The sequence below is a fragment of the Macaca fascicularis genome, chromosome 12, assembly GCF_037993035.2.
Source record: "Macaca fascicularis isolate 582-1 chromosome 12, T2T-MFA8v1.1".
Classification (NCBI taxonomy): domain Eukaryota; kingdom Metazoa; phylum Chordata; class Mammalia; order Primates; family Cercopithecidae; genus Macaca; species Macaca fascicularis.
This window is the reverse complement of record NC_088386.1, coordinates 134,180,285-134,204,742: the sequence shown is the minus strand read 5'-3', so window position 1 is coordinate 134,204,742 and position 24,458 is coordinate 134,180,285. Positions and strand designations below refer to the sequence as shown.

The window sequence follows — 24,458 nt, the reverse complement described above, 5'->3', positions numbered from 1 at the left end:
GAGACGTATTTTTGCATGCCCCTCAATTCTCAGGTGTCAACGAGTATTTGTGGAGTGTACAAAAATTTCCAATAATAGGAAAGAAGAAACTGGCTGTGAATAACTGAAAATAGATGAGATTCTGAAGAGTCCTAGAGCCCAAAGCACTTGATAATTTCTAAAAGAATAGATTTCGGTGTCTTTCTACCAGGTTTATTCGTGGAAATAGAAAAAGGCTACATTTAGGGAGGAAATGTGACATCAGGTAGCAGGCTGAATATGGAGCAAGACCCAGCAAAAGCCTGAAGAAGAATCTCAGTAAGGTGTGGATGAGCTGTTTACTCTTGTTTCCAGAACAATGGAGCTCCCCATTGACGTCAATGGGAGGGAAGAAACAAAAGAGCCTTTGGGTGTGTGCAGGGCGCAACCGGGCCTGGATTTGCTTGGCATTTCTGTGTGTCTGTGTTAGGGAGAGGGGGCGGGGAGTGTGTTGAGATGTCAATGTCAGAGGAACAGGAGGAGGGGCCACCTGACAGTGTGTGAACAGCCTGCAGGCCTCCCTGGGCTTCTGCGGGAAGGGCTGCCCTGATGAACTTGGTATTTGCCCTGGTTTGCATCTGAGAATTTGCACACACACCTTGTCAAGTAGAAGGGAAAGAGTTAGCACACTCAGGAATTCCTGATGTGGGTTAATAACTTTTCCTTCTGTCCCATCCCTGGTCCCCAGGCGAGTCCAGGTAAAGAAGAACAAGAAGAGTAAAGAGAGATGCTGCGGGTTCCAGCTTCCTGGACAATCTCGCCTTCCCCATGGGAGCCTGCACTTTCAGAGTCTGCTGCATGGGAGCCTGCAAGCTCCTGCCTGTCCTGTAAGTCTCAGGCTTCTACCCAGACCAGGGGAAATTGTACTCTCTCTCCTGACACTTTAAATGGAAGTTTAGAGGCTCATCATGCCCCAAACAATGCTTAGTGAAACAGCAAACCCTCAGACAAGGTGATGCACGCTGCCGCACTGGCTCCCAGGACAACCTCCCACCACGGGCTTCTCCGTCTCTACCGCTTGCACCTTCCTAAGGTGTCCCTTTCTCAGGGCCCATCCTACCCGCCCTGGAAGTGCTGCCTTTCTCACGGAGCCTGTGGGGATAGCTCTGGTTAATTTATAGCCCACATCGCCCAATTTAGCATTTGATTAAGTTTCCTTTTTATGAGACAGTCCTTTCTCCCTAGTGATGCGCTTGGGGGCAGAGACAACATCATTTCTTTCTTTTGTACCTCCCCAGAGTAACAGTGACTCTATTTCCTGAACCAAAAATTGTAACACGTGGTAACTGCCGGGACAAGTGTGGACCACAGGCACCTCTGAGGCCCGGGTGGGCGTGCCCCAGCAGCTGCTGCAGGGCGGTGCAGCCACCTTCTCCTAGGCTGCTCTGGGGCCCGGCGACGAATGAGTGAATGAGTAAATGAATGAATGTGTGAATGAAGCATGCTGCGCAGACTTTCCCGCGGCCCTGGCCGCTGGGGGCGCGCCTCTGGCCGGTGGCCGGAGGTGGAGGTTTCCCTGGTCGGGCTTCGGGGCGCCAGGTCGGCCAGGCCGGCCGGAGGTGCACAGGAGCCCCGCGCCCAGCTCCCCCGCCCGCAATGGTACGCGCCACTCCGCGCTCCCGGAGCTGGCGGACTCGAGGGCGTCGTGAATGGAAGGCGCCGACGCCGGAAGTGGATGAGACCACTAGGGAGGACGACGGGGGGCAAGAACGCGCCGCATCTCCATTGAAGAACCGACGAGGTGAACATGGAGTTCCATGTGCGTCTTATGTAAAAAGAGCGACGGGCACCGCTACCAATGGGCGCGCGGCGCTAGTGGGCCCCGCCCCACGTGTATGCAGATGAGACGGTGTCGCGGCCAATGGCGGACGCCGGGGGCGGGCGCGGCGCGCGCGGTCACGTTTTCCACTATGTGACAGCGGCGACTCGGCCGCGGCGGAGGCGGCGGCGCTGAGGGGCTACGTGCAGCTGTGGGCGGTGGTGGCGGCGGCGGCGGCAGCGGGCGCGGGTCCGGGCGGACAGAGCCACGAGTCGGCGGAGGGACCGGCGGACGGGCCGACGCGAACGCGGCCGGGCGGTAAGTGGCGCGGCGCGGCCCCGCTGCGGCTTACGTAACCGCCGCCCGCGCGTTGGCCTCGGGCAGGTCGGGGTCCCGGCGCCGCCGGGAGTTCCCTGGGCCGCTGGACTCCTCTGCTTGAAACGGCGCCGGCGTGGGGGCGTGTGCTGTTGGCCCTGTCTCAGGTGGAGGGCGGCCGAGCTGCGCGCAGGGTGCGCTCGTTTGAATTGCGCTGACACCGCGGGTTGGGGACTCGAACCCCCGTTTCGCAGCTCAGGAGCCTGAGGTCCGAAAGGTGAGGCGGCAGCGTGTGTAGGGCACCGAGTTGCTGAGTGACTGCGCGTGGGCTGCGGTTCCGTGGGCGATTCTCTTTTGGGAACCCTCCCTCCCCTCCCGTGGGGAAGGCCAAGGAAATCAGGGGTCAGCGCAGCTGGCCCTGGGATCTGGAGGTCCCTCGGGGAGCTGACTGCCTCCTCTGAGGCCACAGGGCCAAGTCCTGGGCTGGGGAAGGGCTGTGGAAGGGCGCTGATCTAGGAGCTTTTCCTGGACACCCACGGGTCTCCTGGAATGGGTGATCAGAGGGACAAGGAAGTCCCTGTGCCAAGCCAGGCCTGGGAACCTGAGGGCAGGGAGACCGCCTGATGTTCGCCCCTTTGCCTCCCCTGGACCACCCTGTATTAATTCCCTCTCCCCGGACTGGATAGAAAGGAATGGGGGTGTCCACTCTTTGGTGCAGCAGTCGCACCTACCTTCTGGGATGTACTTCGGCTGCCAAGTCCCAGACATAGACCAGGAGGTGGGAGGTGGCCTGCTTCCCCCTTCAGGAAGGCCAGGGTAAGGGATGACGAGTTGGTTGCCAGGGTTTCTGTAACCTACACAGAAGGAACCCGTTTGGAAAGCTGATTCATACAGAACAGAGCCAGAAGGCACCCTGAAATCACCCAGAGTAACCCCTCAGCCTGACAGATGAGCAAACTGAGGCCCAGGCCCAGGCTGTCTGCAGGATCTTCCCATCGCCCTGGGGCAGGATGAGCTTCAGAGGTTCAGTGAAGGCCTCAACTTGGGTGCTGAATCCTGGGTGGGCTGTAATTTGGGAGGAGGGGCCTTAAGTCCGGGAAATGTGTTAAGAACCTCACACCATGGCCAGAGCCCCCCTGGACCCCTCTCACTTTTATATGGCACAGCAGGATCACTAGACTTCTTGGCTTCCAAGGGGAGATGCCATCTTCTACCCCGACCTGGGGCTTCTGGTCCCAGACTGGGTGTGCCTGAGAAGAAAATAGGACTCTACCTGAAGGCTTTATTTGGAAATTGAGTTTTAAAATACAAGGTGAATTGAGTTTTGTGTGCTATATGACTATAATGAAGAAAGGGACTCCGTTGTTTTTTTTAAGTGGAAGCTGTGTGGTGTGCCAGCGCGGGGATGGTACCGTGGGTGTTTGCAGTTATCTGTCACTGTCGCCTTGGTGTGATTCATTGGTATAGAACTAACGCAGCCGTGGCTTTCTGTGGAGACTGGAGTGCCAGGTGGGAAGGGGGAGCCCTGCGTCAGCCAGCTGGCTGCTGCTGGGAGCCTTGGCTCCCAGTCTGGGCCTCAGTTTCATTTGTTCGGAGGGACTCAGATTGGGCAGTCTCAGAGGTCTAATTTAATTCCCAGGTTTTTGATTTTCTGTTACCCTACAGTTGATTTTTCCCAGGTTTCTCGCAGGAGACAGAGGCTTCTGATATGTTCTTGCCTTTGGGCCAGGTAATGTTCCCCTGTGAGCCACATCTGCAGTGCTTACAAGGAACAAGGAAAGATTCCTCTCCTGTGCACTATTTCTCATACACACTGAACTTTCTCAAAAATACTGGTCGTCACACTGCTGTTTTTAAGCCATGATGTAACTTCACCAGGACTCAGCAAACCACGGCTCTGTCAGGTCATTGAACAGCTGGCAGGGCCACTTGGCGTTTAGTCAGAAGAAAGACAGGCTCTGGGTGTGCTTTTACCTTTTGAAAACTACTCTGGCAGAGTGAGCCAGAAACACACAATTCCATAAGCTTGGCAGAGACTGTCCCCACACTTCTGGAAAGCTGACCAACCTTCAGAACCAAGGGAGAATCAGACAGTCTAGAGGGGGCCTCTGATGGGCCCCTCCCCAAGCCCAGGCACTCTCCCCTAGGGACCAGGCCCTCCTTTCAACTCATTATGCTCATCGTGTACACATTTGTAACAAGTTTGTTACCATATTTCCAAGTCTAGAGCAAATTAGAAGCAGTAAATGAACAGCAGTGACGGGTGACAGGAGTCAAGGCCACTTGGTTTTCAGAGGCTGGTAGTTCCCAAGACAGAGTGGGCTGCTGTGCTGATCCCTCACCGGCCTCGAAGGGTTCCTCGTGCTCTTCCTGGGGTGACATAGAGGAATCAGAATCTGCTCTTTAAGAAACCAGGTGCAGGAGGAGCAGATGCCTCAGCTTCCCGCAATTCAGAGTAGCTCAGCCGCTGACACTTTTGCCTTTCTTATTGCTGTAAAGTCTTGTAGTTCTAAAAATGTAAGGATTTAAAAGTCTGAATTGAGAGCATTAAAGGTGTCCTGGTGAGGCCAAGACAATGCCTCCCTGGTGCACCTCCTTCCCTCCATATTTGGACGGCTGCGGTCACATTTTCCGCAGTTACCCAACCGTTGCCATGGAGAGCGCGGCTGTTTATTTAGCAGGACAAACATTTTCTCAGGATTACAGCAGGCTGGCCTCAGGGATTTGGCTCCTACCAGGAAGTAGAAAACATGTTATAATATTTGGGGTTGTAAAATCCTGCAGCACTTGCAGAGACAGTACATGCTGTATGATCCTTATTATGTAAAGTTCAAAAGCAGGTAGAATTCACTAGGCTGCGAGAAGCCAAGCTAGTGGGTCCCCGTGGGGTAGACGGTGGCTGGGAGGGCCACAAGGAGCCTCTGGGGGGCTGGCAGTGTCCTGCGTCTGGTGACATGTGACATGGGTATGTTGTTTGTGGATATACATCAAGCTGTGACCTCATGAGGTGGGACTCCTCTGGTAACTGAACACTGATTTCTGATTTCCACAAAAAAATGCTTTTCTGCCTTAGGGTGTGAGGGTATGGAGTACAGTAAGACTTCACCAGTCCTGGCAGTGGCAGTGGAAACTGGAACTGGGTCCCAGGCTGTGCTTTCATTCCTAATTTTTAAACACTATTATGGAAAGTATGAATATCTATGAAAGTAGGGAGAATAGGGTAACGAACCCCTGTGACCCCACCAGCCAGTAGTTTCTGCTCCTGGCCCCTCTCCTTCCCCACCCCCACCGGCTGCTTCTCTTCCTGATCCCAGGCTCTCCATTCTTGTGGACTGTACTTTCTGAATGGTGCTCTGTCAGGTTGAGGCAACCCAGCTACCACAAATATGGCCAAGTGACCTGGTCAGGGGTCCGAGCTTAACCTGTTTCCTTGAGTCTGACTGTTCTTGTGGGCAGAGCCAGTGCGCAGACACGTGAAGGGGGCCTCAAGGGCAGGTTCACGCCCAGAGGCTCATGTTGGCTTCTGGCAGCCCCTTTTCCACCAGGCTGTCATTTTCCGTCCTGGGCTTTGGCACCCAGAGCAAATAAGTGCTTGCCCGCCCTTCCTCCCCCTACCTGCCACAAGGTAGAAACAGGTTTCCTAGGAGCTCACCAGGGACAGCTGGTCCAGCCAGCTCTGGGTACACATCTGTGGAAGGCAGGAGGCAAAGTCCACTTTGACAGGGGTGTTGGTTTTGCCACCTTCTCAAAATGAGGCTGGTCTATTAGAGCCGCCAGGGCTGAGACGCATTTTCTGGAATGACGAAGTTTCTGATGATTTGGCTTTCACATTTCTGCCAAGCTTACTCTGTCCTCTTTGCAAAAATACTTATTTTCCACTTAAGGTAATGTCGGGGCACTAGTGGGTCGTATTCAGACAGGCTCACAGGGGCTGGACTTGGGTGAAAACCAGGAGCTAAGTGCAAAATAGTGAAAACCAGGAGAGCTACGTGCAAAGTGCCCAGGGCCCAGACAGCTTCAGATGGTGGCTTCAGATGGTGGCTTCAGATACCTGATGCTCCTGCAAGGACTGCCTGGGCTGGGGGTGGCACTGAGTTCTTAGTCCTTTAAATACAAGAATACAAGCCAGAGACAGCTACTGTGACAATTCACTCTCTGTCTTTTAAAATTACTTTTGTTACCCTTCTGTTTTTCTTTTCTTTTCTTTCTTTTTTCTTTTTTTTTTTTTGAGATGGAGTCTTGCTGTGTCGTCCAGGCTGGAGTGCAGTGGTGCAATCTTGGCTTACTGCAGCCTCCATCTCCCAGGTTCAAGCAGTTCTCCTGTCTCAGCCTCCCAAGTAGCTGGGACTACAGGCACACACCATGACGCCCAGCTAATTTTTGTATTTTTAGTAGAGACGGGGTTTCACCATTTTGGTCTGGCTGGTCATAAACTCCTTACCTCAGGTAATCCACTGCCTCAGCCTCCCAAAGTGCTGCGATTACAGGCGTGAGCCACCGCGCCCAGCCCCCTGTCTGTTTTTCTGTAGTGATTAGCAGTGATAATACAAGCTAATATTACAGTCCAGATACCTTGCATGGATTGTGTCATTTAACCCTTCTAACAACCAGTAGGAGACAGAAACTACTGTTGTTCCCATCTCACGAATGAGGACACAAGGCACAGAGAGGTTAAGGAACTTGTCCAAGATCACACACTTAGGAAGTGGTGAAACCCAGCTGAAACCCAGGCCATCCAGGACCTGTCCCCTTAGCCACTCTGCTGCTACCTCTGATCACCTTAATGACTCACTCAGAGCATAAAGGACCAGCTGCTTGTCTGGGGGAGGGCTATGGGGATGAGATGGGTGGTGTCCAGGATATTGGGGGGGGTCAGGAGTGACAGAATGCCCTTGGTACCCTGGACAGCCTCTTGGCAGCTCCACTGAACCATGGCAAGAGTGCCCTGAGAGGTCTCCTTGTTTCCCCCTTGCCTCAACCCTGCAACTCCATTAAAGTGTAAGTCACATCTTGTTGCACAGAACTCTCCATGGTTTCCTATCGGAGTTCTGACCATCTGCCCCCGCAAGGCACTCCGTGATCTGGCCTTGCTGCCGCCCTCCTGCCCCTGCCCGCTCTGCTCCAGCCTCGTGCACCATCCTCAGACAGGTCAGGTGCTCGCCTGCTGGAGGGCCTTTGTGTGTGCTGTCCTCCTGCCTAGAATGTTCTTCCTTGTTCTTCCTCTGGTAGCCCACTCTCCACGCTCTCCAGCTCTGCCTTCAGGCTCTCTTGAGAACGGAGTCTGAGGTGAGCTCTTTACTGGGAATTGCAGTCCCAGGGTAGCAGTAGAAAAGGAAAAGGGAGGTGAGGAAGAAAAGTCTGGAAAGCACACACAAGATGACACCCTGCTGAGATGAGGCTCTGCCTTACAGACACACACAGCTGGCTGCTCACCCTGTTGGGACCTCTTCAGAAAGCCTGTCCCAAAAAAGGAAGGAAAGAAAGAAAGACAACTTCAGAACGGTCCGTTTGAGGGAGAGACGGAGGCGGCATTTTCTGCCAGCGCCACCTTGCCTCCTGCCCAGCACGTGAGCTCTCCCTCCTGTCCAGCTGCCTCATCAGACCCTTTGGCAGCAGCCGGGACAGTGAGGGGCAGCAAGGACCCCCACAGTGGAGTGGCACGTTGTCTGAGTCCACACAGGGCAGGCAGGGACAGAGACACCCAGTCCCAGCCTCAGGTGTGAAGCCAGAAGGAGCTGCTGGAGCACGTGACTGCCAGCCTGAGAGAGCGAAGCCCAGGGACTCTGAGTCAGTTCACACATGAGGGCTCAAGTGCAAGGTCCTTGCCAAATGCCACCTACACCTGGGGCCACCCTCACTGAAATGTCACTCCCAGCCCCTCTATTCCCCCTTGCTAGTTGCCTGCTGTACTGTATATTCTACTTTCTTATTTATTGTCTGTTTCCCCCTAATGTAAGCTCCCTGAGGGCAGGAAAGATGTCTGCTCTGTTGTCTGCCCCAGTGCCAGGCCTCAGTGCTAAGCGAGTAAGGGCAAGTCAGTGGGAAACTGCTGGCACCAGGCGGGCCCTGCCTGAGTGCCATCTGTCCTTTTTATTGTTGTCGTTATTTATTGTTCTTGGACTTGTTCATCTATGTCTGAGACTCTCCCCACATCAGTGTTTCTGGCCTCCGTCCTTTTAGTGGGTGTATAGTATTCGGAGCATGGATGTCCCAGGTTTGTGTCTTCAACAGTACGTGCCAGGGCCTGGGGATCCAGTAGTGACCAACTCAAACCCCTACCCGCATGGAGCTTAGGTCCCAGAGGGGAGGCAGGCAGTAAACAACCCGCCCCTCAGTGCTGGCAAGGAAAGCCCACAGAGCAGGAGTGCAGGGCACAGAGAAGGAGCTGGTGGGCAGGCAGTGCTGTTCATGCAGGCTGCCCAGGGCATCTACAGGAAGAGGGCTGTGGGCACGAGGGAGCAGCAAGTGCAGAGTCCCTGTGGTCAGAGCACACAGGGCTGGGGCCAAGGGGTGGGCAGTTAACAGGACATGCCCAGGAGATTGCAGGAGCTGGACTTGCAGAGCCTCTGGCCCTCATGCCCACTAGAGCTGTGCTCTGAGCAAGGGTCTGAGCACAGGCCAGGTGTAAGCTAAGCCCCTTCACCAGGATCGCTCTAGATGCTGTGTTGACCATAGCAGGGCCAGGTGGAGGCACGGGACCAGTTTGGAATTTGAGGCTGGCTCCTGGCCAGGATGATCGTGGACAGGATGCGTAGCCTCCTTGTTGATGGTTCTTTCCAGATTTTTATATTCCATGCTCACACATCTCTGTGCACATAAATAAGCACTTATCTGCAATGGATTCCTGGAGGTGGGAAGAGTATGCAGATTATAAACGTTGCTGTGAACTCAAATTTTTCTCCAGAAATACCCTATTACTATACCACCATACTCAAGAGCCACTCCTCCACCTGACCAACGCTAGGGTGAGCAGTCCTGTTAATTTTTGGCAACCTGATGGGCATGATAACCTCATCCTTTGCATTTTCCTGATGCTAATGAGGTTGAGCCTGTCTCTACAAATTCACAAATCTTTGGTGTTTCTCTTTGTGGGAATGGCCTAGGCAGTCTTCGTGCTTAGTCTCTCTCTTCCCAAAAGGTATTACCATTCATCTTTCATTGAATTTGCTAGAACTGCCATAAAATGTAAACAAACAAAGACAGGAGTAATAGACTTGCTTATTTTGTTCCTGACTTTAAGTGGAATGACGCTGGCATTTTGGGTTTTATATGACTCAGGATATTGATAAAACCAGCTATGTAACCCACAATCAAGTATCCTGTAATTGAGATTTCCTCCCTTTGACCATAAGCTTTTCCTCTCAGAGCTATTAATATATATAGATAGACAGCTGGGCACGGTGGCTCACGCCTATAATCCCAGCACTTTGGGAGGCCGAGGTGGGCAGATCATGAAATCAAGAGAGCGAGACCATCCTGGCCAGCATGGTGAAACCCCATCTCTACTAAAAATACAAAAATTAGCTGGGTGTGGTGGTGTGTGCCTGTAGTCCCAGCTACTCAGGAGGCTGAGGCAGGAGAATCGCTTGAACCCAGAGGCGGAGGTTGCCGTGAGCCAAGATTGCACCGCTGCACTCCAGCCTGTTGACAGAGCAAGACTCTCTCTCAAAAAAAAAAAAAGTAGACATTGTCTTCTGGAAATTTAATATTGCTGAAGAGATATCCAAGACTAGTATGATTTTTTTTCATCCTTTATGGGTAACTTGTTTGTTCTCTTTGAATGTTGATAGGATTTTCTTTATCCTTGGAGATACTGTTTGTCATCTAGATGCAGTTAGGCGTTGGACTCCTGTCCTTTGATTGGCAGATTCAGCTCTGTCTTTGGCTCAGGATGGTTCTCTATGTGTCTCGCTCATTATGGTTTCTGGTTTATTGTTCTCGTCTCTTTCAGAAAGAGCTGTAATCCACAGGTAAAACCCGGCCCTCCTCCGTCTCTCTTCCCTTCTCCTTTCCCTTTGCATTTTAAAAGTTTCTCATGCGTCTCCTCCCTATCACTGAAGCCATTTTCTTTTTATTGACTCTGAACTTTGTCCTTCCTAGTTTTCCATTCTAATGTGGCATTTTCATGTCAGACTGTGTGGCCTTATCGCATCCCTCATTACTTGTTTCATTGAGTCCATCACTTCTTGTATTTTTAGGATGAAAAGTAGATGCTGTCCTAATTTGCTGCTTCCTCTGTGGCATGAGGGTTGTGTTCAGTTGTCTTTGCTGTGTGTCTTTTCCGCAGCCCCGTATTGGCTTTCTTCTGTTTATTAGTTTTTGAACAAGGCAAGGTCTAGTCAGCCCTGCTGTTCTCCAGACACTGATGTGGGTGGACTCTTCGTGAGCCCTGCCTCTCACCAGGCTGTCCCGGAGTGGCTCACCCGTGAACGGACTTGACCTGGGGAAGGGGGTGCTGAAGGCTCTCGTTGGAGCTTAGCCATTCAGTTCCTAGGGCCAGCTGTTGGAATCCGGCTCCCTGTGTGTGCGGCCCTCAGTATTGCTGGATGGTTTCGAGCCCTTTCTCAGAGTCGCCCTGTAGGGGAGGGCACCTGGGGGTGTTCAGTGGGTGAAGCGTGTCCAGGAGAACCTCTCCTTCCCACAGGATTTCTGTTCCGGTGTCCGTTCTTCTCCCACAGCTTCCTCACGAAGCATCTTCCTGGTAGTAGAGCTCTTGACAGTCCAGCCTTGACCGTGGTTCAGGCCGTCTTCTTCCATGGCGGGGGATAGCAGGGATCTCAGCACTAGCCACTTCCTCAGGGGGATTTGGACTCCAGTGCACTCTTCATGCTCCTTCCATCTGAGCGACAAGCAGCAGGACGGATCTTCACTTTGTGGCGAATGATTGGGACTTCTAGGGCTGCTGAAAATAATCCCTCCCCCCAACCAATTGTATAATCCTTGGTCATTTCATGTCGGTTCTGGTGGGAAGGAAGTGGAAGGGGAGGCTCTCCCAGAGCTAGATGGGAATTGGAGCATAAGATGTTTCACAAGATTTGGGGTCTGGAATCTAGAAACCCTTCTCTCCCCTTGTTCCGCCTGCCCTGGGAAGGGCCAGACGGATGCCATGCAGAAGTGGCAGTGCCACACTGGACCAGAGTTGGGGCCGAGCACAGTGCAGTGGCAGGAAGCAGGAGGTCCCCGCGTAGCCAAGCCTGGTTGTAGGGTGGGGGTCCCATCTTCAGATGCCGGCAGGCCTGGAATCCAGGGCCATCATCTGCTACTGTGTGGTCTGGGGTGAGCTACCCACCCCTGTTGGCACCTCTGTAGAGCAGTCCCCTGCACACCATGTAGACAGTGATCCAAAGTTGCTGGGAAGGCTGTGTGTTGAGTGCTTAGCATCATGTCTGTAGTCAGCAGCATCACCCCAGAGCCTCACAGCTGTGTTCGTTAAGCATGACCACTTGTGTCAAGCAGGGCCTTCATCTGGCTCTCTCCAGTGCCCTGCTTGAGTGGGTGCCTGCTTCCTGCTGGGACCCTGCTGAAAACGCTGTCCTGGGGATGGGGGGACATCACTAGGTGAAGAAGAGAGGACCCAGGATGGTATTTTGGCCTCCCACCTGCTAATCAGTCCCACCCCTCCCTACTGCCTGTCTCTGCTCACCCCCTCAGTTCGTGTCCAGGATGATCACTGGTCTGTCTTTTTTCAGCCATTCCACCCACCTACCCCAAAGTGCTGAGGTAAAGCTTCTGCCCAGCACAGCAGTGTGAGCCTGTCCAAATGCGAGCTGAGTTCCGTGGGCCTGGCACTCAGAGTGCCTCAGCAGCTCCCAACCATTCCTAGTAAATGTGAACCCACATTGTCCTGGTCCCTCCCCATCCCACTTGTACATGCCTGCGGGGCCTGGGACTCCCGAGCTGCTGGGAGGGTTCCACACCTGCCAGGCCCCTCTGCCCTCTTTAGCCAGCAAGCCCTGTCTGTCTCCATATCTCCTGCTAGCCTTGGCTCCTCCTCCTGTAACTGTGCCGTGTGTAATGGCCAAGATTTCTGAACCCGGCTCCCCTACCCCACCATCATCTGGGGAAATTTATAAAAGGCAGATCACCCATTCAGAGGGACTGTGTGCTTCTCCCAGCACTCCACAGGCTGGGCGGTGACTGTCAGTGCTCTTGTTTTTTCCCAGCACTCCACAGGCCGGGCGGTGGCTGTCAGTGCTCTTGTCTGCCTTCTGATGAGGCCTCCAACAGCTCTGTGTCGGGGGCTGAGGCTGCCTCATTCAACCCTCTTCCTAATCCATGGCAGATAGGAGCTCTGTCAATAAGAACAAATAAGTGATGTGATGAACTAATATGTGTGTGATTGATTGCAATGAAAGGGCAGTTTTGGCTGGGTGCGGCTAGCCACAGCTGGCCTGTAATCTCAACATTTTGGGAGGCTGAGGCGGGCAGATCGCTTGACTTCAGGAGTTCGAGACCAGTCTGGGCAACATGGCAAAACCCTGTCTCTACCAAAAATACAAAAAATTAGCCAGGCATGGTGGTGAGTGCCTGTGGTTCCAACTACCCTGGAGGCTGAGGTGGGAGGATCGCTTGAGCCCAGGCACTGCATTCCCTGTGCAAAGGAGTCAGACCTGTCTCCAAAAAAGAAAGAAAGAGAGAGAGAGAGAGACAGAGAGAAGAAAGAAAGAGACTGCAGTTTCATTAGTAACAGAAAGAGTCAAACGGGTGCTCTGCCTGACAGCATCCCTCTGTTTGCCAGCTTCATTCCAGAGCCCAACATGAATGGATACGCGGAATTTCCCCCCAGCCCCAGTAACCCCACCAAGGAGCCCATGGAGCCCCAGCCCAGCCAGGTCCCACTTCAGGAAGATGTGGACATGAGCAGTGGCTCAAGTGGACATGAGACCAACGAAAACTGCTCCACGGGGCGGGACTCGCAGGGCAGTGACTGTGATGACAGCGGGAAGGAGCTGGGGATGCTGGTGGAGCCACCGGATGCCCACCAGAGGTAAGTTCAGCCTCTGGCCAGATGGAGGCTGGGCAGGTTGTTTCCTCAGTGGCTCATTTCTGCTGTGATTTGATTGCTTTTGCAATCTTTAAATCATGATTATCAAGTTTTTCAAGATTTTTGAAAATGATTAAAATGTGCCAGTGTCTGTCCTTCCTTATAATGAGGCCCTGTTGATTTTGTAGATCCAGTTGCCAACAGACAGGTACTGGGTAGCGTAAGGAGATCTTGGGAGGTAGCAGTGGTGGGTAACCCAGCCAGCGGCTGCTTATACAACACTGGGCGGTTTATAGAAAAGGAACTGGTCCCTGTTGTCATGTGTTTCTGTGTCCTGGTACTTAGTTTTTCTCATGTCTGAAAGTTTTATGTTCCAGCTTTATCTTAACCTTGTGTTTTTTAAAAGTTGTCTTACCATGGTGTTATCTAACCTGTTATCACTGGTAGGGTGGCAGGGGAAGATGTGTCTGGAGCATACAGTTGTCTAAATTTTGCTTTTATTTCTTGTTTTCATAGTCCAGATGCCTTTAGCCTGATGATTACAAAATCTGAACACAACCCATCTACAAGTGGCTGCAGGTAAGGCCAATTAGAACTTCGTACACAGAGTTTTTAGAGAAATTGAAAGACTTCTTATTGGAGGTTAGTTTTTTGGGAGTGACGTGGCTTTTTTTAAGCTCTGCTAAAACCCGTCTGTGTGGCTGTGTGAGTATGAACCCAGCCTTACCCTGGCCTTTCAGACAGTGACTGTGTCCCCTCGCCATCCAGAGCCCCCAGGATGTCACTCCAGTACCTGTAGCTTCTCCCAGCTCTACTCGAAACCGACTTTGCCTGAGTCTTGGGCATTTTCATCTAGAACATTCTTCACCCTTCTTAGGTGTTTGTAACAAACTTACCCTATGTCAATTTTCCTGTCACCTCTAGAGCAGAACCCGGCTCCTAGTCCAGGACCTGTGAACACTTTGCATTGCCTGAGAAACCTTGATTTCCATCATTCCTTCTGCACCCTCTGTTCCGAACAGGCCCATCTTCATCAGCCCTGCCGTCCTGTCTCTCTAACATCTCTGTATCCTCAATTAATGTTTGAAGACCCTTCTCCACAATCCCCTTTTCCCTGTTCATGGCTCACTTTTATGTCCCAGGAAGTCACTGTGCTGTCCTCTGTAATCCCATCACTCAGTCCTTCTTTACCTGGGGCAGGGAAGGAGGGCACAACTCAGGGCACAGTCCACTGCACCAGACTGTGGGTCGGCCAGTATCCTTTCCTGAGCAAAGCCTAGCTCTAACCCTTGGCGGAAAAGAACACAGCTGGAGGGACTTCTCCAGCATTCAGTTGGGTTAGAGCGGTGATTCTTGACCGGGTACAATTTGTCTCCCAGCAAGAACCACCTGGCATTGTCTGTCGATAGCTCTGATTGTCATACTTGGCTGTGGTCTTCCTGGTCTATTGTGGGTGAGGCCAGGGATACTGCTAAATGTCCTGCAGAGCCCCACAAAGGACCATCCAGATCAAAATGTCTTTAGAGCTGAGGCTGAGAAAATGGACAAGAGGCACGTTTCTTCAGGAAAGGACACCTAGGAGGCTAACATTTGGCTGCCTCTTTCTTGAATCCTGCAGTAGCGACCAGTCTTCGAAAGTGGACACACACAAAGAACTGATAAAAACACTAAAGGAGCTGAAGGTTCACCTCCCTGCAGACAAGAAGGCCAAGGGCAAGGCTAGTACACTGGCCACCCTGAAGTACGCCCTCAGGAGTGTGAAGCAGGTGAAAGGTACGTCGACCTCGCACATCTGCTCCAAACCTATAGAAATATGTTTTAAATCCCCCCAAATTATAGCTCAGATTGTGTTGACTTTCTAAAACTCGAGGCTTATCACAGCTCACTGTAGCCTCGACTTCCGGGCTTAAGCGATTGTCCTGCCACAGCCTCCTGAGTAGCTGGGACCATAGGCATGTACCACCACGCCCAGCTAATTTTTGCATTTTTTGTGGAGATGGGGTCTCACTATGTTGCCCAGGCTGGTCTCGAACTCCTGGACCCAAGCAGTCCTCCCGCTCCAGCCTGCCAAAGTTCTGGGATTACAGGTGTGAGCCACTGTGCCTGGCCTGGCCTTTTTCTTTACAGTGGAAACAACCAGCTCTGGAACTTTGAAGAATTCCTCAGCTGTGTTGGTCTGTTGTGACGAGCAGGCAGAGACCATCAGTGTGAGCCAGGGTGGGGAAGGAAGGTGCCCTGCAGAGCATCTTCACACCTCCTGCCAGCTGATGTGTGAGCACCTCCCGATTCCGTGGAGCTGTGCCTTTTCATGTGTTGCACACATGCACTGAGGGGCTGGTGGATCTTTTACATTAAAAACGTGCATAAAAGAAAAATCTGAAAGGCTTAAGGTGAAGCAGTAGCTGTATTCTATTATCATCAGTTGTTTCAAAGCACAGTATACAGTTAGGACAAAGTTCTTCACTAGTAATCATGGGTATAAACTCATTTCAAGCAGTCTTCATATTTTTAAATATTTCGGTAATTTTTCATCAGCAGTGAGCAGGTCATCGGCACTCACCTCTGGGGTCCCTTGAGCCAGGTGTAGAAGGGTTGCTCTGCCATGTGCTAGCTTGGACTTGCATTTTTGGGTGTTGTCTTTGGGTGTCCTATAAGTTTCTCTGCAGGCTCCTCCCTAATCCCATTGTCCATTTGGTGAGGGTTGATATAGACAGAACAAGGTGCCTCGGCTGCTCGTCATTGCTGGTCAGGTCTAAATATAAAATCTGGTGCCCCTGGGATGAGCACCCTGCCATGGAGGGCACCGCTCTGGGCCTGTGTGGCCATGGAGGCCCCGTTTTCCAGAAGGAGGAGCTGGAAGGGAAAGTTCATTCTGATCAGTTGGGGTGCTCTGTTCTCAAGTGATTATGTCCATTTAAGGTGTTTCCCTGTTGGCATCTGCAGTAACTTCAGAGCTCAGAAGCTCTGCCACATGGACATTTTCCAGACTTTCCAGCAGTTTATATCTTGATTTCAGAGCATACTCAGATATGTGCCTGTTTCTGAAATTACTGAAGGTGGCAAAACTGAAAGCAGATGAGACCCAGCTGTGGATCCAAAGGTCTCCTCACCACATCACAGGAAGCACATGCATGGCAGAATCCTGGGTCAGTCTCCTAACACAGCCCCAGGTTTCATGTATCCAGGGCCTGTTGAGCCTTGAGGGCAAGTGGTAGCCTCGAGCTGGCCCCTTTGCTCCCGCCTGGAGTGAGGGCCACTGCGGCCGTGAGCACTGACACCCAGAGACAGGCTTGTCACCCCAGAGCCCACTGGATAAGCCAGGATGGCGTGAGAACTCAGATGGAGTGGCCCCCTCCTCTTCAGATTCTATTTTGAAAACTTTCTTTCAAATGTTCTTGTGCCTGCTGTTTTTTTAAGCAGTCAGTTCTGCCTGGATAGGGGTGTCTGATGGCATCACCCAGGGAGTCAGATGTGCAGGGGTTGCCATGTGGTCCTGTGTGGAAACATGGATGTACCATAATGATTAAAGACCTTCTGGAGGCCAGGCACAGTGGCTCACGCCTGTAATCCCAGCACTTTGGGAGGCCAAGGCGGGCAGATCACAAGGTCAAGAGATCGAGACCATCCTGGCCAACATGGTGAAACCTCGTCTCTACTAAAAATACAAAAATTAGCTCGGCGTGGTGGCATGCACCTGTAGTCCCAGCTACTTGGGAGGCTGAGGCAGGAGAATTGCTTGAACCCCTGGGAGGTGGGGGTTGCAGTGAGGTGAGATCACGCCACTGCACTCCAGCCTGGCGACAGAGTGAGGCTCCATCTCAAAACAAAACAAATGGGGCCGGGCGCGGTGGCTCAAGCCTGTAATCCCAGCACTTTGGGAGGCCGAGATGGGTGGATCACGAGGTCAGGAGATCGAGACCATCCTGGCTAACACGGTGAAACCCCGTCTCTACTAAAAAGTACAAAAAACTAGCCAGGCGAGGTGGCGGGCGCCTGTAGTCCCAGCTACTCGGGAGGCTGAGGCAGGAGAATGGCGTGAACCTGGGAGGTGGAGCTTGCAGTGAGCTGAAATCCGGCCACTGCACTCCAGCCTAGGCGACAGAGCGGAAAAACAAAAAGAAAAACAAGAATAATTAGCTGGTTGTAGTGGCGGGTTCCTGTAATCCCAGCTACTTGGGAGGCTGAGGCGAGAGAATTGCTTGAACCTGGGAGGCAGAAGTTGTAATGAGCCTAGATTGTGCCATTGCACTCCAGCCTGGGTTACAAAAGCAAAAATCCATCTCAAAAAAAAAAAAAAGCCCCTTCTGGAGAACGTGAGAGGTAGCTGGAACTCTGACCGTGTAACCTTAAATAATGTAGTTGCCACATTTAAAAAATTTTATAATCAAAGGCCTTCTGATGTTTCAGGGAAAAATACCCTGATTTCTGTTTGTGAGTTTGTTTTGCCTTCACGTATCCGTGTGTTCTGTGTCCCAGGAAGACGGGATTTATATCCTACCTTTTCATTTGAGAAAATAGAGCCCCCAGTTCGTAAGAGCTAGTGACTATCTCCGGCCAAGTGCTGGGTTCTGCCCGCTGAGTGTGAGCACTGTCTATCCTGCAGCCAACGAAGAGTATTACCAGCTGCTGATGTCCAGCGAGGGTCACCCCTGTGGATCAGACGTGCCGTCCTACACTGTGGAGGAGATGGAGAGCGTTACCTCTGAGCACATTGTGAAGAATGCCGTAAGCCTCTTCCCGAAGTTTCTTTCTAAACGGCGGGAGTTCCTCCTCCAGGCGAGCTAGCTCAGAGCAGTGGCCAGTGGCTATAAGGCAGGAACGTTTGGGGTTTCAGCAGTTAAGTTCCTACCTTTAATAGGAAGAATGTGAAGTCAGTGATTCTGGAAGTGGCATTCATGTTCTGGACTTCTGCCTTCTGTGAGACTGTCTTCTTCGTCCCTGCCCAACTTTGTCCTGTAGCTCATGGCTGCAAGGACAAATCCACTGTGACTGAACTGGGGGGCTCTGGGTTTTCATGTCCTCAAGGTGAGGAGACAGACTTGGTGACAGTCAGTTCACTTGTCCAGGGCTTTGCGGTCATGAGGGGGAGCTGGGATTGGAGACTCCAAAAACCATGCATTTTTAAGCACACCCAAAGGTGGGCCCCTTGGAGGGCGCATGGGCCACATACACACACACCTGCTCTACCACCCTGAGTTCTCAGCCAGTGAGAACAGATGTAAGGGCCAGCGGGGACCCCACGTGTGCTGGGACCATTGTGAAGCTGGCCTCATAACAGGGCTCCCTAATCCTTCCCATCTTCCTCCAGCGTAACCCCCAGGCAGCCCCCAACCCTGAGCCTAGAGGGCCAGCCAGCAGCAGAGCGCCCATGGTGGGCTGGAGGGGCCCACCCAGAGACCTCTGCTCCCCAGGAAGCCCCTAGAACCCTGGGAGAGAGCAAGGCTGGTAGAGGTTGTTGGAGCAGGCCAAGTGAGCAGAGGGTCCCCCACCTCCCTGTCACCCAGCCTGGACACCAGTTGCCATGTCCAAGACAGTGGGGTGAGTGGCGCCTTCCAGTGGGTGGAGACAGCTGGAGTTTATTCCAGCAATAGAGCCCTGATGTGTTGTTTCGAATAATATCATGTTGGACCTCCCAATATCTGTAACAGGTGTAAGAGTTAAAGAGGAAAGAAACATGAAATGCAGCTTGGCAGTCAAAGACAGGTTTCCTTTAGTGAAAACCTGAGAAGCGCTCCTGGCCGATTTTGATCCGGAGCGCTTTCTCTGCAGACGGAGAGTATATGTTGGTTTCAGGGTGAGGGGCTTATCGCAAGCCTGGAATGTTTGTGTGTTGGAGGAGTTTATGGCGGGGCTGGACCGTCTCTGGGAGGGGGAGGTTATCTTGGGACAGGCATCTTTCCGGGCCCTGGAGTGGGGTTATCTCGGGGCTAGCGTGTCTCTGGTCGGGGAGGAGTTTGGAATGTTTCTGGTTGGAGATGTACTTGTGGTTTATGGTCATGTTGACCGTAGCCATTAGGGTGATGCCCTTTGGATGTAGGCCACTTTTTATTAAGGTGAACTTTAGAATGAGGGGCTTGTCCAAGATGGCAATGCTCCTGCTCTGTCAACAGGCAAGATAGGATTTTTTGGTCAGGGCTAGGCAAGGGGCTCAGAGAGCCCCCCACCTCTGACGCTCCTGGTGGGCGGCTCCCTCCAGCCTGCCTGCCTGAGTCAGACGTGGCGGCCAACCCCGTCTGACCTTGTCACCAGAGCCCTACTCTTCCTTTTCAGGATATGTTTGCCGTGGCCGTGTCCCTGGTGTCTGGGAAGATCCTGTACATCTCTGACCAGGTTGCATCCATATTTCACTATAAAAGAGATGCCTTCAGCGACACCAAGTTTGTGGAGTTCCTGGCGCCTCACGATGTGGGCGTGTTCCACAGCTTCACCTCCCCGTACAAGCTTCCCTTGTGGAGCGTGTGCAGCGGAGCAGGTGAGGTCATCGAGGTAGTGCCTTGTTTCCTCTGGGGTCTGGAAAGGGGCCAGGAGCTGGGCCCACCCCAGATGTGGTGCAGGTGCCCTACCTCACCTTTCAGAGCCCACCTGTGGGGGCCACCAGCTGCCTGCTCTGGCAAAGGTAAAGGATAAGCAGTTGTTCATCTCTTCAGAATAAATTTAGTTAAAATAGTCTTTTCATACATTTCAGAGAGAGAAACCGTTGAGAATTTTAGAAATGAAGTTGTTTTGAAAAGCTGGAATCTTGCTGCAGTTGCAGTCGTGGGAGGCCGGGTCGGGGGCAGTGGGGAGCATGAGCAAGGCGCCCTGCTCCCTGCACTCAGGCATCCCCCTACCACCTTGGCAGCTACAACCAGTGAGTGGGTCATGTCCCAGAATGACTTCCTGAGGGTTCTTTGCCTTGACCAGGGCTGGCTTTGGGTATATAGACTGTGAGGTCCCTAGGCAGATGCCACTGGCCCCCGAGGCACTGCAGGCCAAGTGTGCTGCACTGTGGGTGGCAGCCTTCCTAGCTGCCAGGCCTGCCACTGTAGCTATCATCTACCCTGCCTCATTTCCAGGCTCCACGCCCCAGCCAGGCCCTCCCAGCCAGGTCTGGTCAAGTCCCTAGAGCCAGCTGGGGGCATGCCTGCCTCTGGGCCTCTGCCAGTGCCTCCGACCCCCACTCTCCTCAAGGCCTCCTGTGCCCCAGCTCCTCCCTGCCCAGCTAAGTCAAGGACCAGGTGAATTCTCAGGGGCCTTTCCAAGCTGCTGATTTTGTATCATTTTCTGTAACCAGTCATTGCTTCTGCTTTCCTAATTTCTTTTGAGTAGACGAAATGTTATATGAAAGACCTAGATCTAAGATTTTTTTTTTTTTTTTAGTTTAGATTCCCACGAAAGCAGAGATTTCTTTTTTAAAATCCCTTTCAACTCTTAGGGAAACACCTCTTCCTTCATTTCTGATGAGGTTGCCTGATTGATTTCATATTTTCACTAGACATTTCATATTTTAAAGGAAGTTACTGTTTCACCAAAATACCAATGTAAGCCTTAAATGCCAAGTTATTTCTGTTAGAACTGACTATCCCAAAATTATGTAGCACTAAATGTTTGGGTTTCTGTTTCACTGTGGCCAGACCTCTGCACACCTACCCCAAAGTCTGAGGCAGCTGAGTGGCCAAAGAAAGAGGCTGACAAATTCAGTTTCTTAGAAAGAAGTATTTAACAGGGACTTAAGAACAGAAGCTGTGCATATTGTGGGTGGCGATGAGACAAGACTGGATCCCAGTGCCATTCCCCCAGACCTAGGGCTTCTATGGGACGGGCACACAAGCTTCAGAGGGAACCGGCAGGAATTTGCCTTGAGGGCAGGATTTACCTTAAGCACCTGCTCTTACTCAGGGACAGTAGGTAAATGAAATCTCCAAGGCCTTCCCAGAACTGGGGTTAATCAAAAGTCAGCATGGAGGCTTGGCTTCCAAGATGTAGCTGCTGTGGCCTTCACAGCTTTCTTTGTCGATGTTCTGGACTTCCGTGAGTGTGCTTAGTTGGTGTGTTTGCAGCAGTGCACCGTGAGTGTGTTCAGTTGTAGGTTACTGTGTTTGCAGCAGTGCATCATGAGTGTGTTCAGTTGTAGGTTACTGTGTTTGCAGCAGTGCACCGTGAGTGTGTTCAGTTGTAGGTTGGTGTGTTTGCAGCAGTGCACTGTGAGTGTGTTCAGTTGTAGGTTACTGTGTTTGCAGCAGTGCACCGTGAGTGTGTTCAGTTGTAGGTTGGTGTGTCTGCAGCAGTGCACCGTGAGTGTGTTCAGTTGTAGGTTACTGTGTCTGCAGCAGTGCACCGTGAGTGTGTTCAGTTGTAGGTTACTGTGTCTGCAGCAGTGCACCGTGAGTGTGTTCAGTTGTAGGTTACTGTGTCTGCAGCAGTGCACCGTGAGTGTGTTCAGTTGTAGGTTGGTGTGTCTGCAGCAGTGCACCGTGAGTGTGTTCAGTTGTAGGTTGGTGTGTTTGCAGCAGTGCACCGTGAGTGTGTTCAGTTGTAGGTTACTGTGTTTGCAGCAGTGCACCGTGAGTGTGTTCAGTTGTAGGTTGGTGTGTCTGCAGCAGTGCACCGTGAGTGTGTTCAGTTGTAGGTTGGTGTGTCTGCAGCAGTGCACCGTGAGTGTGTTCAGTTGTAGGTTGGTGTGTTTGCAGCAGTGCACCGTGAGTGTGTTCAGTTGTAGGTTGGTGTGTTTGCAGCAGTGCACCGTGAGTGTGTTCAGTTGTAGGTTGGTGTGTTTGCAGCAGTGCACCGTGAGTGTGTTCAGTTGTAGGTTACTGTGTCTGCAGCAGTGCATCATGAGTGTGTTCAGTTGTAGGTTACTGTGTCTGCTGCAGTGCACCGTGAGTGTGTTCAGTTGTAGGTTGTTGTGTTTGCAGCAGTGCACCGTGAGTGTGTTCAGTTGTAGGTTGGTGTGTTTGCAGCAGTGCACCGTGAGTGTGTTCAGTTGTAGGTTACTGTGTTTGCAGCAGTGCACCGTGAGTGTGTTCAGTTGTAGGTTACTGTGTTTGCAGCAGTGCATCATGAGTGTGTTCAGTTGTAGGTTGGTGTGTCTGCAGCAGTGCACTGTGAGTGTGTTCAGTTGTAGGTTGGTGTGTTTGCAGCAGTGCACCGTGAGTGTGTTCAGTTGTAGGTTGGTGTGTCTGCAGCAGTGCACCGTGAGTGTGTTCAGTTGTAGGTTGGTGTGTCTGCAGCAGTGCACCGTGAGTGTGTTCAGTTGTAGGTTGGTGTGTCTGCAGCAGTGCACCGTGAGTGTGTTCAGTTGTAGGTTGGTGTGTCTGCAGCAGTGCACCGTGAGTGTGTTCAGTTGTAGGTTGGTGTGTCTGCAGCAGTGCACCGTGAGTGTGTTCAGTTGTAGGTTGGTGTGTCTGCAGCAGTGCACCGTGAGTGTGTTCAGTTGTAGGTTACTGTGTCTACAGCAGTGCACCGTGAGTGTGTTCAGTTGTAGGTTGGTGTGTTTGCAGCAGTGCACCGTGAGTGTGTTCAGTTGTAGGTTACTGTGTCTGCAGCAGTGCACCGTGAGTGTGTTCAGTTGTAGGCTGGTGTGTTTGCAGCAGTGCACCGTGAGTGTTCAGTTGTAGGTTACTGTGTTTGCAGCAGTGCACCATGAGTGTGTTCAGTTGTAGGTTGGTGTGTTTGCAGCAGTGTACCGTGAGTGTGTTCAGTTGTAGGTTGGTGTGTTTGCAGCAGTGCATCATGCGTGTGTTCAGTTGTAGGTTGGTGTGTCTGCAGCAGTGCACCGTGAGTGTGTTCAGTTGTAGGTTACTGTGTCTGCAGCAGTGCATCATGAGTGTGTTCAGTTGTAGGTTGGTGTGTTTGCAGCAGTGCACCGTGAGTGTGTTCAGTTGTAGGTTGGTGTGTTTGCAGCAGTGCACCGTGAGTGTGTTCAGTTGTAGGTTACTGTGTTTGCAGCAGTGCACCGTGAGTGTGTTCAGTTGTAGGTTGGTGTGTTTGCAGCAGTGCACCGTGAGTGTGTTCAGTTGTAGGTTGGTGTGTTTGCAGCAGTGCACCGTGAGTGTGTTCAGTTGTAGGTTGGTGTGTTTGCAGCAGTGCACCGTGAGTGTGTTCAGTTGTAGGTTGGTGTGTTTGCAGCAGTGCACCGTGTGTTCAGTTGTAGGTTGGTGTGTTTGCAGCAGTGCACCGTGAGTGTGTTCAGTTGTAGGTTGGTGTGTTTGCAGCAGTGCACCGTGAGTGTGTTCAGTTGTAGGTTGGTGTGTTTGCAGCAGTGCACCGTGAGTGTGTTCAGTTGTAGGTTGGTGTGTTTGCAGCAGTGCACCGTGAGTGTGTTCAGTTGTAGGTTACTGTGTTTGCAGCAGTGCACCGTGAGTGTGTTCAGTTGTAGGTTGGTGTGTTTGCAGCAGTGCACCGTGAGTGTGTTCAGTTGTAGGTTGGTGTGTTTGCAGCAGTGCACCGTGAGTGTGTTCAGTTGTAGGTTGGTGTGTTTGCAGCAGTGCACCGTGAGTGTGTTCAGTTGTAGGTTGGTGTGTCTGCAGCAGTGCACCGTGAGTGTGTTCAGTTGTAGGTTGGTGTGTCTGCAGCAGTGCACCGTGAGTGTGTTCAGTTGTAGGTTGGTGTGTCTGCAGCAGTGCACCGTGAGTGTGTTCAGTTGTAGGTTGGTGTGTCTGCAGCAGTGCACCGTGAGTGTGTTCAGTTGTAGGTTGGTGTGTCTGCAGCAGTGCATCATGCGTGTGTTCAGTTGTAGGTTGGTGTGTCTGCAGCAGTGCACCGTGAGTGTGTTCAGTTGTAGGTTACTGTGTCTGCAGCAGTGCATCATGAGTGTGTTCAGTTGTAGGTTGGTGTGTTTGCAGCAGTGCACCGTGAGTGTGTTCAGTTGTAGGTTGGTGTGTTTGCAGCAGTGCACCGTGAGTGTGTTCAGTTGTAGGTTACTGTGTTTGCAGCAGTGCACCGTGAGTGTGTTCAGTTGTAGGTTGGTGTGTTTGCAGCAGTGCACCGTGAGTGTGTTCAGTTGTAGGTTGGTGTGTTTGCAGCAGTGCACCGTGAGTGTGTTCAGTTGTAGGTTGGTGTGTTTGCAGCAGTGCACCGTGAGTGTGTTCAGTTGTAGGTTGGTGTGTTTGCAGCAGTGCACCGTGAGTGTGTTCAGTTGTAGGTTGGTGTGTTTGCAGCAGTGCACCGTGTGTTCAGTTGTAGGTTGGTGTGTTTGCAGCAGTGCACCGTGAGTGTGTTCAGTTGTAGGTTGGTGTGTTTGCAGCAGTGCACCGTGAGTGTGTTCAGTTGTAGGTTGGTGTGTTTGCAGCAGTGCACCGTGAGTGTGTTCAGTTGTAGGTTGGTGTGTTTGCAGCAGTGCACCGTGAGTGTGTTCAGTTGTAGGTTACTGTGTTTGCAGCAGTGCACCGTGAGTGCGTTCAG

General features: G+C 52.0%; 1 protein-coding gene across 2 annotated transcripts in view; it reads left to right on the top strand.

Moving 5' to 3' along the window:
- Positions 1-1,928: 1,928 nt before the first annotated feature.
- PER2 (period circadian regulator 2) overlaps positions 1,929-24,458 on the top strand; it is a 48,908-nt gene continuing 26,378 nt past the window's right edge. Inside the window, exons 1-6 of one of the 2 annotated variants that reach the window (XM_005574791.4) lie at positions 1,929-2,095; positions 12,831-13,079; positions 13,593-13,655; positions 14,695-14,849; positions 17,680-17,801; positions 19,347-19,548. In XM_005574791.4, the coding sequence (XP_005574848.3) occupies positions 12,850-13,079; positions 13,593-13,655; positions 14,695-14,849; positions 17,680-17,801; positions 19,347-19,548 (772 nt within the window). In that variant the 5' untranslated portion in view covers positions 1,929-2,095; positions 12,831-12,849. Of the gene's footprint in view, positions 2,370-12,830; positions 13,080-13,592; positions 13,656-14,694; positions 14,850-17,679; positions 17,802-19,346; positions 19,549-24,458 lie in introns of both variants that reach the window. The other variant, XM_005574790.5, reaches the window with a different exon arrangement.